The 17,827-nt window shown below is 45.6% G+C and overlaps 1 protein-coding gene across 1 annotated transcript in view; it reads left to right on the forward strand.

Annotated features, from left to right (window-relative positions):
• Positions 1-17,827, forward strand: part of CSMD3 (CUB and Sushi multiple domains 3) — a 2,836,509-nt gene that overhangs the window by 2,613,411 nt on the left and 205,271 nt on the right. The window contains exon 57 of the mRNA XM_085605076.1: positions 6,844-7,026. Within this exon, the coding sequence (XP_085461202.1) occupies positions 6,844-7,026 (183 nt within the window). The remainder of the gene's footprint in view (positions 1-6,843; positions 7,027-17,827) is intronic.

The following is a 17,827-nucleotide window of genomic DNA, read 5'->3' on the forward strand; positions in this document are numbered from 1 at the left end:
CTGGGGAGTGTAACGTTGCATATGCACTGTGACAAAGATATGGATCCCAGATTGTAATATGTATGGCATAGCGCTGTGCGTTATAACATACACATCGAGGAAGGCACGTTAGATGGGGCAATATAACCCGTGCAAAGGCAAGTGTGGCATGACATATTCACGGGGTGGTGTTACAGTGCACATGGGCTAGAGAGTGTCATAGCATACGCACTAGCTGGTGGAATACAACACAGAGGTGTGAGGCAATCGGCAGGCACTGGTGGGTGTAACACAGCATTGGGCTCAGCCAGGAGCACGCTGTGACTCTCAAGTAAGGTTCGTCTCCTTTCCAGAGAGTAAAATAAAAAGTATTACACATCCGGCGGTGGATGTGTTTTTTATTAACCGTGAGGGGGGTTTCTTGCATAGTTTGGTAGAATTTATTTGAATCCCCTTTGAATGGCTTGGTGTGCGTGTATATTAAATGTGCCCGTCAATAGCTACCCATGTTTCTATAAATAAACGACAAGGGTGTCTACTTGGAGAGTACCCACCGGCGGGGGCGCCGGGATTAGGCACGGTAGGGCGTCAGACACGTCAGAGCTTCACTAGCGGTGTAAATACATTCCATGTGGATTCATTCTATTCATAGTCACCTTTTAATGAATATCACGCAAATCGTCATGGTGATAGGTACATACGGTTTGTCCAGCATGTCCTAGGTGTTTCTACAAATATATATATTTTTAAAATAATAAAAAACAAAGGCCGGCCCAGGGGCATGGGGTCCCCGGAGCCATAAGTGGCCTGAGGAGGGGGGCAACGCAGCCCCCTCCTAAAGAATTTAAATAAAAAAAGGGCCATGACCCGGGGGTTTGGGTCCCCGGGGCCGATTAAGGCCTTGGGAGGGCCAAACAATTTTTTTTCAACAAAAAAAATGAGGGTGCAGGCCCTGGGGGATGGGGTCCCCAGGGCCAGTAAATTAGAAAAAGAAGGGGGGCCACACAGCCCTCCTTCTTAAAAAAATACAATAAATAAAAGACCGGCATCACGCTGGAGGCCACGCCCCCTCCTTGCAGCACTCTGCAAACGCGCCCCCTGGCCAGTTGTAAGTTGGGGAATTAATTCCCCTTCAATACTGAGGGTCCCTGAGGGCCAACTAGCCCAACAGGTATCTCCAGTGTGCGCCAGGGAGCTGCTTTGCAGACAGGTGTTCTGAGGCCACGCCCCTTTTTACACCTCTTTGCAACGCAGCTCTGTGGCGCTTACTGGAGGTACCTAGTGGGCTAGTTTGACCCTAGGGACCCTTAGGATTCAAGGGGACTTAATCTCTCAACTTCGAATGGCCACAGGGCACGTTTACACAGTGGTGCAGGGAGGGAACGGGGCCTGAGGTGACGTGTGCAAACACGCCCTGTGGCGCGTTTTAAGTTGGGGAAAGAATTCCCTTTCAATCCTGAGGGACCCTGGGGGCCAACTAGCCCACCTGGTGCTTCCAGTAAGTGCCACTGCTCTGCGTTGCAGAGAGGTGGTGCAGGCCGTGCCCCTTTTTACACCTCTCTGCAATGGCGCTTACTGTACATACCTAGTGGGCAATTTTGCCCCTAGGGATCCTCAGGATTCAAGGGGACTTAATTTCCCAACTTAAAAAACGGCCACAGGGCATGTTTACACAGTGGTGAAGGAAGGGGACGGGGCCTGGGGTGACGTGTGCAAACACGCCCTATGGCGCGTTTTAAGTTGGGGAAATAATTCCCCTTCAATCCTGAGGGCCCCTGGGGGCTAACTAGCCCACCAGGTACTTCCAGTAAGCGCCACTGAGCTGCGTTGCAGAGAGGTGGTGCAGGATGTGCCCCTTTTTACACCTCTCTGCAACGCAGCTCTGTGGCGCATACTGGAGGTACCTAGTGGGCTAGTTGGACCCTAGGGACCCTCAGGATTCAAATTAACTTAATCTCCCAACTAAAAACGGCCACAGGGCGTGTTTACACAGTGGTGAAGGGAGGGGACGGGGCCTGAGTTAACATGTGCAAACAAGCCCTGTGGCGTGTTTTAAGTTGGGGAAATAATTCCCCTTCAATCCTGAGGGACCCTGGGGGCCAACTAGCCCACCAGGTGCTTCCAGTAATCACCACTCAGCTGCGTTGCAGAGAGGTGGTCTAGGCCGTGCCCCTTTTAACATCTCTCTGCAACGCAGCTCTGTGGCGCTTACTGGAGGTACCTAGTGGTCTAGTTGGACCCTAGGGACCCTCAGGATTCAAGGGGACTTAATCTCCCAACTTAAAACGCCAACAGGGCGTGTTTATACAGTGGGGAAGTGAGGGGACGGGGCCTGAGGTGAGGTGTGCAAACACGCCCTGTGGCGCGTTTTAAGAGGTAGTTTTAATCCCCTGCCCTATTATATACTAGGGGCTTACAGAGTAGCTCATGATGATCACAGGGGGACCCCAACGCATAGTGTTCCGTAGTGTATGTAGGTGTTTTCACTGTATTCTGAGTGTCTTTTAACATAGCACTGGCTCTAGGACTGGTTAGTCAGACTCAGTTACCACCAGTATCTGTCTGAAAAAGTTGAGGGTACTGGATGATTTTGCAACAAGGCTTCTTTCTGCTCTTCTGTTTGTTCTTTCTGCACGTTATCCTTCTTCCTGCACTTTTCTTCATATTTGAGGACTTCTGTTGCTTCTTTCTGCATTTCTTTTTTTTCTTTCTGTGCGTTTTTTCTTCTTTCTTCACATGTCCTATCTCTGTAGGCATAGTTAGAAATTAGCATTTAAAAAACCTTTGAAATTCACTGAAAAAACCATAGGTTTCAGGCACGTTATAGTTAGGAATTAGCATTTAAAAAACCTTAGAAATTCACTGAAAAAACCATAGGTTTCAGGGGCGTTATAGTTAGCTGGACTTTTCACTCATACAGAACCATTGAAATTCCCCCGTTATAGTTAGTTCAGCTAACTATAACTCGCGCGCTCGCAATGCACTGCTGATGACGTCACATATTACATCACTCATGACATGGTCAGTGACATCACTTATGACATCACTGATGACATCTCAAATGACATCACTAATGACATCACTGATGACATCATCCTTGTGATAGTGTGTCAGACCTCCTCTTCCCCTAATATAACCTTTGATACACACAGTCAAAAATAGAAACTACAATGTTCAAAACAATGGACATACCAATACCAGTTACAACAACCTATTCAGTAATTCTAAGATCCACATACACATCCACTCATTCACCAACAGTCCTATACAGTCACTCATACATGTACTCACTCCATATGTACTCACACACCTATACATCCTGTTACACAACGCCACTCATCCATAGAGTTACTCACACACATATAGTCACTCATGCTAAGAAAGAATCAAACATCCATTTACTTGCATATACAGTTATACACACACCACCACACTTACTTCTACAGAAACTTACACATACTTAGTCTTTTAAACAATCACTTATAGGAACACATACTTATTCATACAGGAACTCTTTCAATCTCTCACTCTCACATATACTCACTTATATACACCAATAGTCACATATACTAGTTTAAAACATATGTAGTTACTCATAAAGACACTATTGAGACAGTCTATCACTCACTAACACACACATGCACACACTCATCCACCCATACAGTCCTGCACACATGCTGTCTTCAACATATACAAACAGTGAGTCACTCATTCATGCACCTATGCACTACGTAATACCCCCCACCGAACCATACAGACACTCAGACACTCATACTGATACTCAAAAAACCAACTAATAACCTATATACTCACCAACCCATGCAGCCACTTATACACAAAGTGAGAGACTGATACAGATATTTACACATTTAAACATTACTCACTAAGCCATGTATTCACTAAGATACACTTAATCAGTCAGTTATACAATCAATTTTTCAAAAACAAATCATCCATTTAGACACTTATATACCCATTTATTCTTCCATCGACCTTGAGATATACATATATAAAACATGTAATTTTCAGAAAGACACACATTCACTGGATGATGTCATCAGTGATGTCATTTGAGATGTCATGAGTGATGTCATGAGTGATGTCACTGACCATGTCATGAGTGATGTAATATGTGACGTCATCAGCAGTGCATTGCGGGCGCGCGAGTTATAGTTAGCTGAACTAACTATAACGGGGGAATTTCAATGGTTTTGTACGAGTGAAAAGTCCAGCTAACTATGACGCCCCTGAAACCTATGGTTTTTTCAGTGAATTTCTAAGGTTTTTTAAATGCTAATTCCTAACTATAACGTACCTGAAACCTATGGTTTTTTCAGTGAATATATATATATATATATCCTGACATGCTAAAGCAGGATTTGCAAAAGGCTGTTGCGTTCAAGGCACCAAATACACAGATGGTGAGACTCTGCAGTGGAGCGGTGTCTTTATTAGATCTATATATTTATTTATATATATTTATATATATAGTGTGTCGGGAATCCTATTGTAATATGTTTTTTACCGCACTCACAGTTACAGTGAAAAGGAACAGACAGCAAATAGGAAAGCATCCACAGTGATTAGAAAATGTATTTCATAAAGCAAAAGGAAAGTGGATCCAATGCTTTTAGACTCTAAAAGAGAGTTTTTATCATGGAAGTCGCCATCTTGACTGAACAGACCATTAATACATTTCAAAAAGTGAAGTAGGGCAAAAAGATAAAAGAGAGTGAAAAGTTACTAAATCACAAAAGTCTCATGCAAGTCTTTCTTCAGTATGTTTTGCTCCCATTTCTCAGAGATATGTAAGAGAGTGCTATAGGAGTACTACTTTATGAATTTCAAAATGCCCTTCATGAATAGTTCCCTGTGTTTTCATGTTATAGCAATTGAAAACCAAAGGTACCTTTTCTTTGCAACAATAATGTTTATATTTGTTTGATATTCATTAAAATGAAGGATTTCTAAATCTTTTCTGAGTGCACCTGCCTTTTAGGAAGCTCCCCTATTGTTCAATGAATAATATGTGCAATGCTTTTTTGTACTGTAAGCTTATTGCTACTATGCTTCGACTGCAACTTGTTTTAGTTTTTTCTTGTTATTTTTAGACATACTAGAAAAAATATAAATAATTTAACCATTGCATTACCTTGCCAAAGACTGCCTTGTTGGTTTTGTCAGTGCTTAATGTTACAGGCATCCTGAAATGCGTTCCGTATATTTTCCCAAAATGTATTTGTTTTGTCAAGCTAATATTTTTCCTGTAGTGTCTTTTAATTTCTTTTACTTCTAACTGGTACCTGGTATGAGATGGTTGTCTCCGTTTTCGCTTTAGTTGCTCGTCTGCTTCTTTTCATACCGTGGCTACATCACATGAGAATGGTGTTGTTGCTTGAAAGCTGCTAAGTTCTTGTTATGTGAATCAGTACCAAATAATTTACTCACTCTTGCGGAAATGGGAGTTTCATCCTCCGATTTAATGGGGTGCTAATTCTAATACTGAAATCATCTCAAAAGATGTCCCCCACTCATTCAGAGTCTCTTGGTTCTCTGTTGCCCAATGTATCAAATTTAGCTTTTCATAGAGTCAGTAAATACCTGATGTTGGCTTGTTTCTATGTACTAAGTAGTTTCATCTTATATGCTGGGTAAATGGGCTCTATTAAATTGAGCTTCTATTGAAAGAAATGTCACACTCCTAAAAAAGGTCCATTAAGAAATGTTAATTGTAATTTCTACCTTTCTACCTGTAGGTGAAAGTTGTGTAATTCTGGTTAGGCAATCGCTCTTCCTAAGGCCTTTATATGTCCCAACCTGAGAGGCATGGTTCTATTGTCAATCTACTTTTATTATGCTTTGCATTAAGAAGGGTGGGCGGGAGACTCATTGCACCAGGGCCAGATTGGCTGTAGCGGGCACCCCTGGCGCTTCCCCGCTTAGCCGCCAGGGTGAGGCACGGTTTTAGATCCCTGAGGGGCCATTTTTGTCACCGGGGGTTGTTTTTGCAGCATAGCTGCAATATTGGCCCCAAGCAACAAATTCGGCACAAGTCTTTCCTTCTGCACCCCGCGCCTCCCTGGCTGGCCGAGCTCTTTGCCAGGGCCGGTTTCAGTACCCGTGCCATCCCTTCATTTCACAGTCATCTTCTGCAAGTACATGGAATAAAAGCCTCCAGTTAACATTATTGGTTCATTAAATTGGCATTAACATTCTGCCTGAGAGTATGCATAAGGTGAAGATAGCCAGACTATTAGCCCCGAAGGCTGGATGTGGGTAAATATTACAATATATAACAATGGCCTATTTTCTGTGCTCACTAAATAGCAATTTGAACTTTACTGTCTATACAGACTTTTAATGTTCAACTTTAGTTCACTTCATAAAACTCTCTTCCCCCTGAAGAAGGGTACATATTCGCCTGTTTGATACAATTCAAAAAGCACTGTAAATAATCCCGCACTTGTTTATACGCTGTATTATAAAATCATCACCAAATTCCTTCCTACCGTTTGTACATGCAGAACTATTGCCCTCTCTGTTAAACACACTTATTAGTTCACATTTCCACATAATGGAACCAGGGTAAGGATCCTCTACAAGCATGGTCAGCTATTTTCAGTAGAAAAATATCTATATTTTTCATTGGAATATAAGCAACATTTGTGGTTGAAAAATTGGCTGTAAGAGTCTTCCTTCAAAACTCTGACCTAAAACTAATATCATTCAAGCGTGAATTCAAAGAACAAAAGTTAATCATGTCAGAGAAGGAAGACTAGCCCAGAGGTTCCAAATTAATGACTTTTATCGTCCTTGAGCTTCTCTCGCTATCTCTCATGTTCATTTACCTGTTGTCATTCGCAGGTGATTCAAGTGGGCAATGTGGCGATCCGGGAGTTCCGTCTCATGGCTCCAGAGAGGACACTGATTTCAAAACAAGAAGTGTTGTGCATTTTAACTGTGAGAATGGATACATCCTGCATGGTTCAGAAGAAAGAACATGCCTGGGGAATGGAACTTGGACTGGAAAGCAACCTGAATGTAAAGGTAAGTCAAAGAACATTAAGATGTTTGCTCTACTAAACGAGTTTCTGTCGATTTTGTGATTATCATTGCAAATATAAGATGTGTACTCTTCTTTAAAAAAAAAATCACATGATTTCTTCCTTAGACTGATTTGCATCTTAATCTCGCACCATGTAAATTAGAAAGTGAAATGAAAATCTAAACAAATAGACAATAAATACAATGCAGCCATATGATTTGGCTGCATCCCTGTAAGGCAAACTGAAAAGGTAACTGGGAAAATGGAATATATAACTTTGGATTTTTCACTACAGGGTGCAACAGATGTAGGCAATCAGATTCTTAATTTATTATCATCTAAGAAGCAGAAGTAATAACTTGGCTGTCTAGGATAGAAATCAATAACGTATCAAATAAAATAAAATACTGCAACATAAAAGTACATTCTTACTATCAAAATACAGTTATGAGTGAAAGCACACGTCTCGAAGCAGTATAAAAATACAAATCACAAATCAATTTCACTTAAAATACATGGTAATATTTATTGGTAGAGAAATTAAGTTCACATTTTTCCACTCACAAGGTGGCCAATGTATTTAGAGATCGATGAACTTGGTGCACTCACCATAGCTTGTGACAAGGTAGGTGATGTTAAGTCAAACATAGGGCAGTGATAATAATATTACCCTCTTCTTCAGGCAGGGTTGCATAGGTCCATGGGAAAAGCAGGACTTAAATTATTGGCCCTGGAGTTGCAAAGCTGAGTGTGCACTTGAAAACTGAACAATAATGCTACAAATCTGAAGGAAATAAGGTTACTGGTTGAGGGGCAGCAGCCATAATCTCTGTCAGGGTGAAATACAGGAAATCCCCAAATTAACCTGTGCTTAACCCTATGGTAGCTTGGCACAAAAGCAGTCAGGCTTAATATAGAGGAAATGTGTAAAGTATGTGGGCAGCACTTCAAACAGATATAAAGTGAAAACACAACACAAGAAAAATCCCACCATTATTGTAAAAATAAAGTAACATTTGTTAAATTATTTGAAAACAAAATGACAAAAAATCAGTAGAACCAGAGATATAGGATTTTAAAGATGTAAGTGAAAATAGTGCCTAAAAGCACAAAGCGCTAACTGTTGTTATCTGTTTATGCTGGATCAGGACAAAGTCACAAGATCAGATGTAGCGTGGGCCTGACTACAGAGACCAAGCTAGGCCCGCTGTGCAAAGTACCTTAAATCATGGTTGCGGAGCATTGCGAGATCCCGCGTCAATGATATGTTTTGCAGCGACTGTTCTGAAGAAGATGCGGAGTCCTGTAGCATTGTCAAGGATGCTGTCAACAAGGGGCTTGCGATTCTAAGGTCTGCTTTAGGGATACATTGTGCAGCAGCTGTTCGGATGTGGAAGTAAGGAGATGCGTTGTACTGCATCAGTTCTGCTCACAGGACCACAGCTGGGCTAGCAGAAAACTTATAGGTCCACTTCCAAGAATCCAGGACTGGGGTGGGGCCACTTGGGCTGTAGGACTCACTGCAAACAAACTCTAGGTGCTGGGTTCAATGTAGTTGGAGTCTTTGCTGTCCCTGAGGTAATGATCAGGAGGCCATTCAACTAGCCCATGGAGTCACTCAGGTGGTCCTAAGTTCAAGATGGAACCCTTGGAGTGTCTCTGGTGGTCCAGGGTTCAAGATGCAGGTCCAGTCTTTTCCACTCAGGCTGCAGGGGAGCAGAGTCGTTGTCCTTCTTGCAAGGCAGCAAACCAGCCTTCTGAGTCTTCTACCGGTCCAGAGGTTTCCCTAAGAGTTTGGTCTGAGGGTCAATTATTTATACCTAGTGCACACGTTGAAGTAGAAGATGTCTCTAGAGGCATCACCTGCAGAGATGCTTGGAATGTCCTGCCTCGCTGCCCTGGCTCCAGCTTAACTGGGTGCACAAAACACTAGGGTCAAACCCTTTGTGAGTGTGCTAATGCAGGACAGTTGTGATGTGCAAGTGTGGAAGGTGACACCTGTGCCCTCTAACAAATCAGAGATGGCCCCTCTTACCAACATCTATTCCCCATTTGTATTACAGTCTGGAACCAATACACAAAAACCAACTTCCAGCTGCACCTGGTCATGGGACCCAGAATACAGACTACAGGCACCAAATGGTTAGGACAAGAAAATGCCAACTTCCTAAAAGTGTGTCTATCATAACGGGGAGTGATTCAGTTAAGGTAATAAGGGGCGGGATCAGTGTACTAATATCCAAAATGGTACACTTTACACCATGGATTTATCACTATTTTGACTCTTAGCCCACATAAGAATTCCGTGTCTCTGGCCAATGAAGGCTCCTTGTTTCCTTTTGAGAATCTCCCCACTACTCCTCACTTCCCAATATCTTTGATACTGATATAACCAGTGCATTTATATCTTCTACAGTGCATACTGGCATACGCACAAAAGCAGACAATCATAAAAAATAAGAGCTCTGCGAGAGTAAGACTTTGCCAAAACCCCAGGCCCACCAGGAAGGTTGACATATGTAAGAACGTGATCAGGACACACATATACTGAAAAAAGAGTAAAAGAGGGACACGGGAAGGTCAAGGAGTACATTTATACCTCTGAGGCCAATAAAAGCATTCAAAATCTATCAACTCTAACCAGACTCATATGGTACCTGTAGAGCCAATAAACCCTGTGTGAGAATAATATATCCCAGTAATATTGAAAGAGTTGTTCACTTCCAAGGCATGTAAAAGTTAAAAGTACATGTCCAACTTTTTAAATACATCGCACTCTGCACTTGGGGTTGTGGACAACCTACCCTAGGGGTGACTTACATATATAAAAAAGGAAGATTTAGGCCTGGCAAAATGTTTATTATGTCAGGTAGAAATGACAGTCTTAACCTGCACACACAGGCTGAAATGGCAGACCTGAGAGATGTTGAAAAGGCTACTTAAGAGGGTGGCACAAGTAGTGCTGCAGGTCCACTAGTAGCATTTAATTTACAGGGCCTGGGTACATGTAGTACCATCTTACTAGGGACTTGTAGATAAATGCAATATGCCAATCGGGTGTAAGGCAATTTTACCATGTTTAGGATTTCGATCTATTTGATTGATTTTATATAGAAAAAGGGATGCGCCACAACCCACCTACATCCAATGGCCGGTGGTGGTCTCAATAGTGGGCAGTAGGTATGCATTACAAAAAGTAGAAAAGAGTAGAAAGAGTGAAAAGAGACAATAGAGGGATTCAAGACAGGGAGGAAGAGGCGTTCAGGTTTGTGCCAGGTGTCAAGAGCTTCCGGTAGGGTTGCATGTATTCTAGTGCTCTGCAGATGCAGCTGTGGTGGTCAAGCGCTGTATCCATAAGTACCGGGGGCAGGACAGCTCACAGAACTCATCGCACAGGTATTAAAGGCAAGTTTGCCATATCTTATCGAAGTGGGGGAGTTGATGTGCAGTGACTGCTGTTAACTATTTCATCCCCAGTATGTACCATAATTTGTGTAGCCAATCCAAGTGCGTAGGCATGGCATCTGTTCACCATTTTGTGAGAAGAATCTGTTTAGCAGCTCCCCGTGCCAGCATGGTCGCTCTGCCTCTATTAGACGGCAGTGGGTAGGTAAAAGGGTTGGGAAGACCCATGAGAATATAATCTGGGAATCTAGGTATATCTGTTGCAAAAATAACATTTACAGCATCTAAGTCCCCTGTCCAGAAAGATTCTAGTTTAGGGCATTGCCATAAGAGATGGGTTTGAGTGTCCTGATGTCCACACTGACACCAGCAGTGACCACCGCCCATAGGGTCCCAAGTCACAATCTTGGCTAGAGTGAGGTACCAAAAGTGGGTGATCATTAGGAGCATTTCTTTACTGGTAGTGTTAAGAGCAGAGGTTTGTGCACAATGTAAAATATCACTCCACTCACTATCTGTGAAAGGGCCCCCACATTCTCCCTCACATCTAGCTCATTCTGGTGATTTGGGGGGACTCAAAGGTGTAATCAAAAAGGCGTAGCGGTCATACGGTAGTTTCTTATCTGTGGAGCGAGTGAGAATCTTTTATACTTTAATAAAATCAGAAGTCTAGTTGCATTAATAACATTTTTGGCATTTTAGTATCATTTTATTTCTCTCAAAATTGTCTTGGGTTTTTCGTGTGTTTTGTTTTCACTTTAACACATTGCCTTTAAGTTAAGCCTGCCTTTGTTCCAAACTACTAGGGAGTTAAGCACAGGTTTTCTATGGTTCACCCTGGCAAGGATTCCGATTTTACTTTGAAGTGGGTTCTCACCTCTTTAACAAATTATCCATTTTCTTACAATATCAAATATATAAAGGGGTAAAATGGAGAAACAGGTGAGTTATGGGAGAGGTTGCATGATACTTAATATTTCCAATGTATAAAGAAGGACAGAGAGTTGAGGGTTCTGGGCCCTATATATTACTTAATATGTGGTGAGGTGGAGGGGAGGAAATGCTGATGGACGTGCACTGGGTGGTCGAGGACAGATTGCCTTAAATACTTGAAGGGAAATCTAGAAAATGCCCACCGTCATTTCACTCTGAAAATATTTAGTTTTGGGACTCTGGATAGATGGTGTATTTAGCCTCAGACAGCTACAGCATGCTAACAGGTCTTAAACTGCAAATTCCCTTCTGTAAAATAGGTTGTTTTTGTGTAATTAAATTTTCAAGATACCTCTCATCTGAAACATCATATTCCAGATTTTCCTCTCCAAAGGAATCTTTTCCCGCTCACATTAGGAGGAAACCCTTCAAAATGAGTTTAAAACAGCCATGTAGCACTCCATGTAAGGTTATCAGTAAAGATCATTCTGTCATGACATTACAAAGCCAAATTTAAAACTAATTAACTAGTAATGCACCTGCAAAAGCTATGTTGCACAAGAGGACCTGCAAAATTTGAAAGTTTGAGGTCTGGTGAAACCTATTTTCTGATGGATACATCTGCCAGTGGATTCCTCACCTTGTGAATATCCCCTGCGCCAGCATTCCACTGAACTTTTCTTTCCCAGCACTCCACATCGACGTGGGCGACGTCATAATGCATCGGCTCCGCTCGCGACTCCATTCGACGTCACCGGAGCCATAAGAAGCCCACGTCGGCGTGATGACGTCAGTTCCCTTTTTTCCGCGCCGTCGACGCGCAACATTTTTTTTCCAGTGCTCTCTAGCTACTTTGTAGTTTAGCGGTGTAACTGTGTTTAAATCGGTATGTCTTCGACTAGGAAGTCGGGCTTTAAGCCCTGTAGGGAATGTGGAGGTCTGATGTCGATGACGGTTCCACACCAGAACTGTTTATGGTGCCTCTCTTCGGACCACAATATGGAGGAGTGCGGATGCTGTAGGAGCATGAATCCGAAAGCGCTCAAAGAAAGGAAGTCTAAGCTCTTCATGAAGAAGATCGGTGAGGAGAAGAGAGGGAGGAAAAAGGAGAAGTCGAAGAGGGAGTCATCGACTTCGAGGTCTTCGAGGTCGAAGAAGCACCACAAAAAGAGGAAGCATTCTTCTCGACGCCGGTCCTCGAAGTCCAGGAAGTCGAGGTCGGCTTCGCCCCGTCGACGTCGGAGCAAAACTTTGTCTCCTTCTCCTTCACCTTCGAAGTCACCAAGGCATTCTCCTTCGAAGGAGCGGACTCCAGCTCAGTCCCCGACGCAGTCATCGGCTCCGTCTAAGGCTTCGACTCCGGTTCGAGTGGAGTCGGATGCTTCTATGGATGGGCAGGAACAAGAAGAGTCTGTTCCGGTGCCTGAAGAATCTGTGGCTCCGGTGGAAGATACTGCGGAGCCGACGCCGGAGACCCCACAAGGGGATACAGGGTCTGTTCCTTTTCCTCGATTCCCGGCTCCAGGTACAGATTCTACAAAATTTTTTAATGCTATGTATGGCATATTTAATAGGGCGGCCTACCCATCCGGAGCACCAACTGGTCCCGTGGGTCCGATGGCATTTACGCTAGGGGTGCCGCAGCAATATGCTCAGGCCCCCTTTATGCCCTTTATGCCGATGGCGCCTTCATGGCAGTTTCCGGTGCCGTCTGGGGATCCGATTTAACCTCGGAGGGACCAGCAGACTTCGGAGCCTTCCTCGACGCCGAGGCCGACTCCATCGGCGCCGCATCCGGCGCCGCCGACTCCACCTATGGCGCCGCCGACTCCGGTACCTCTGGCTCCACCGACGCCACGTACGACGTCGTCGACACCGGCTCCCCGGATCCGGTCGAGAAGGGAGGCCCAGAGGGTGTTGGAGGAAGGGAGATATCGAGCAGAGGTGGAAGAAGGTGAAGTTGACTCTTCTTCTGATGAATTTGAAGGTATTGCAGAAGCAAGTGGGTTGGATACAACCCCGGAGTGGGAGCATACGTCTGCCAGGTCTTCTCCGCCTCAGGAATTGGCTCCCTAACATGTGGTGATCAAGAAGGCAGCAGAGCTTTTGGATTTGCCGCTGCCCTCTGTGGAGTACAAATCCAACTTGCTAACAGAGGTGTTGCATTCTCCGTCTTCGACTTCAGAGCCTTTGTTGCCTTTCAATGAGGCCATTTTGGAGCCGGTCTTGGAGGTGTGGAAGAAACCTCTTTCATCTCCGGCAGTGTGCAGACAGGTGGCAAGAAGGTACAGGGTTGCACCAGGGGATCCTGACTTTTTGTCTACACATCCTTCTCCGGACAGCCTGGTTGTGCAGGCTTCATGTTCTAAACATGCTTCGGGTGCCTTCCCTCAGTCTCAGGGAATCCCAAAAAGTTGATCAGGCAGCCACAAAGACCTTTTCCTCAGGAAGTATGGCGTTGAAATCGTCTAATGCTACATGCCTTCTGGGGTGTTATGTGCATGCCTTGATGGACTCCATTATATCTTTAGCCCCTAAGTTGCCTGAGGGGGATAAGTCGTCCTTTTTGGAGGTTGTTGCGGACACTCAGGCGGCTGCCAGACAAGTGATCCAGTCAGGGCTGGATACGGCGGACTCGGTGGCGAGAATTATGGGGTCGTCTGTGGCAGCAAGGAGGCAGGCTTGGCTCCGTACCTCGGGGTTCTCGGCTGATGTTCAAGCTACGCTGGTTGATCTGCCATTCGACGGACAGAAGCTGTTTGGGGAGAAAGCAGACTCTGCCCTTCAGCGATTTAAGGACAGTAGACTGACGGCGAAGTCCTTGGGTCTGCAGGCTCCTGCTAGGGGTTCGTCTTTTCGTAAGTTTAGGGGTTTCGGAAGATCATCTTTTCGTTCCTTCAGACAGCCCCAACAGCAGCAACAACAGCAGCAGCAGAATCCCCTCTATAGGTCCTATAGAGGGAAGCAAAGGAGTCGGAGAGGTTCTGGACGCAACCCCTCTTCTTCCTCATCCTCCTCTGCTCCAAATGAGGCTTCGGGGAAGCAGCCCTAGATCCCCCATCCCGGATCATGTAAGACCTGTGGGGGGTCGGGTGTCCTACTTTCTACGGGGTTGGAAATCTGTTACAACCGACCTTTGGGTTTTGAACCTCATAGAGACTGGGTACGCCCTTCCCTTTCGGGAGTTTCTTCCCCCTTATCCTCCTTGCCAAGGTTATTGCTCGGAAGACCATCTGCTTCTCTTGCAGAAAGAAGTTCTAGCCTTGCTTCAGAAGGGTGCAATAGAGGTGGTTCCAGAGCAGGAAAGGGGTCAGGGATGCTACTCCCGGTATTTCCTGATTCCCAAAAAGGACGGCAGATTGCGTCCGATACTGGACCTCAGAATCTTGAACTTTTACCTGAGACAGGAGAAATTCAAGATGCTGACCCTTGCGCAGGTTCTTCAAGCGTTGCAGCAAGGAGACTGGATGGTGTCGCTCGACTTGCAGGACGCGTACTTCCATGTCCCAATCCTGAAGTCGCACAGGAAGTATCTCCGTTTTACGGTTGGGTCGCAACATTACCAGTTTGCGGTCCTCCCGTTTGGTCTTACTACCGCACCTCGAGTCTTCACAAAGGTGAAGGCAGTGGTGGCTGCTCATCTCAGGAGGTCGGGGATTCCGGTTTTTCCCTACCTGGGAAGGCAGAGTCCCCAGAGATGGTGCAGCGTCATCTGCAGGTGACAACTCAGCTGTTGTTCGACTTGGGTTTTTCAATCAATGTGCCCAAATCTCACCTGGTGCCCTCTCAACGCAACCTGTTTATAGGGGCAGTACTGGACACTACTGTGTGTCGAGCATTCCCTCCTCCTCAAAGGATTCTCGACATTCAGGAGATGGTCCCTTTATTCCACAGTGGAGCGGTTGTTCCAGTTCTGAAGGTCCTTCGTCTGCTCGGTCTGTTCGCTTCCTGCATTCTGTTGGTCTACCATGCACGCTGGCACATGAGGGCGCTCCAGTGGTGCATCCGCAAGCAGTGGTATCAGCACAACGGGGATCTCAGGGAGTCAGTCAAGATCTCCAGAGAAGCTGCAGCGGATCTGTCTTGGTGGAGTGTAGAGGGCAATCTGTCGCAGGGAAAGCCCTTCCATCTATCTCCATCAGTGGCCACAGTGATAACGGATGCATCCACCTTAGGGTGGGGTGCGCATCTGGGGGACCTGGTGATCAAAGGTTTGTGGTCTCCAGAGGAAAGGTTGCTTCACATCAACCTTCTGGAATTGCGGGCGATTCGTTTGGCGCTCAAGGCCTTCCTCCCTTCCCTTCGCGGTCAGTTGATTCAAGTCCTGACAGACAACACGACCGCGATGTGGTATGTCAACAAGCAGGGAGGTGTGGGGTCTCTTTGTCTATGCAGAGAGGCCTTACGTCTATGGTCCTGGGTTCAGGACCATCAGATTTGTCTGATGGCAAATCATCTGGCCGGGGTGCTGAACGTGCGTGCGGACAGTCTCAGTCGGCAGTTCTCCGCCGACCACGAGTGGAGGCTCCATCCGGAGGTAGTTCGTCACGTCTTTCGGACGTGGGGAACTCCTCGGGTGGATCTGTTTGCCACTTTCGAGAACACGCACTGCCCGTCATTCTGCAGTCTCCAGTATCCGATGCAGGGGGCGTTGGGGGACGCGTTTCAGTTGAGTTGGGGCTCACGACTCCTTTACGCATTTCCTCCCATACCCTTGATTCCTCGGGTTCTGAGGAAGATTCGCCAAGACCGGGCCCAAGTCATATTGGTCGCACCGGATTGGCCAAGAAGGGTGTGGTATACAGATCTTCTCCACCTCTCCTCGTGCCCTCCGCTCCGTCTCCCTCTGAGGGCAAACCTCCTCTCGCAGTCGGAGGGGCAGGTTCTACACCCCCACCTCCAGAGCTTACACCTTCATGCCTGGAGATTGAACGGGGCAACCTGAGTTCCTTCTCTCTCCCACCTGATGTGGTGGATGTTATTTTATCGGCCAGGCGACACTCCACCAAGTCCGTTTACTCCTACAGGTGGTCTATATTTGTAAAATGGTGTGGAGAGAGGTCCGTTAACCCTTTAAAAGCCCATCTTTCTGATGTTCTCCAGTTTGCTCTTTCCTTGGCTCAGCAGGGCTGTGCTGTGGCCACGGTCAAGGGCTATCTTTCGGCCTTATCGGCTTTTCTGTGCCTTCCAGATCAACCATCACTTTTTAAGTCTCCGGTTGTTCTGAGGTTCATCAAGGGCCTTACAAACAGGTTTCCTCCCACTCCATTTGTAATGCCTCAGTGGGACCTTAATCTTGTTTTAACCTTTTTAATGGGGTCCCCATTTAAGCCTCTTCATAGTTGTTCTTTGAGGCTGTTGTCCTTTAAGGTGTTTTTTCTTGTAGCCATAACCTCGGCAAGGAGGGTGAGTGAGCTTCAAGCTCTTAGTTCCAAACCCCCGTTTTTAACCTTGCATGCTGAAAGGATGGTTCTGAGGACCAGGGCTGCTTTCCTGCCAAAAGTTGTCACTCCGTTTCATTTGGGGCAGTCCATTACTCTCCCTGTTTTCTATCCTCCTCCTCATCCCTCCAAAGAGGAGGAAAGGCTTCATCACCTGGACCCAAAGAGAGCTGTAAGCTTTTATTTGGACAGAACGAAGGACTTTCGTCTGGACGATCAGCTCTTCGTGGGTTATGTTGGAGGTTCCAAGGGGAGAGTGGTGCATAAGCGCACGTTGTCGAGATGGATTATCCTGGCCATCAAGATCTGCTACACCCTGGCTGGTAAGACCCCTCCTTGAGGGCATTAGAGCTCATTCAACTAGAGCTAAGTTGCAAGACTTTCTGGTATAGGAAGGTGGACACCCTCCTCCGGGAGTGGGGACTGCTGTGGGAATCTATTCACAAGGTGAGGAATCCACTGGCAGATGTATCCATCAGAAGAACAAGTTACTTACCTTCGGTAACGCTTTTTCTGGTGGATACAGTATCTGCCTGTGGATTCCTCACTGACCCACCCGCCTCTCCGTTGTCCACCTTTGTATACCATGAAAGAGGTCTTGTAGTTATGTTTTTATGCTGTATGGTACAGTTGTAGGCAATGCTTGGTTTACTTTGCATTCCTTTCATTTGCATATTATGTATGTGTATTAGTATATTGTATACTGTGTATTTTTTGAGTCTGTCGTTAGTCCACCTGTTCGCCTCGAAGGCACGGAAAAAATGGGTGGAACTGACGTCATCACGCCGACGTGGGCTTCTTATGGCTCCGGTGACGTCGAATGGAGTCGCGAGCGGAGCCGATGCATTATGACGTCGCCCACGTCGACGTGGAGTGCTGGGAAAGAAAAGTTCAGTGGAATGCTGGCGCAGGGGATATTCACAAGGTGAGGAATCCACAGGCAGATACTGTATCCACCAGAAAAAAGCGTTACCGAAGGTAAGTAACTTGTTCGTTTGCTTGCTTCGGTCGAGAAACATGTGGC

The sequence above is a fragment of the Triturus cristatus genome, chromosome 5_1, assembly GCF_964204655.1.
Source record: "Triturus cristatus chromosome 5_1, aTriCri1.1, whole genome shotgun sequence".
Taxonomy (NCBI): domain Eukaryota; kingdom Metazoa; phylum Chordata; class Amphibia; order Caudata; family Salamandridae; genus Triturus; species Triturus cristatus.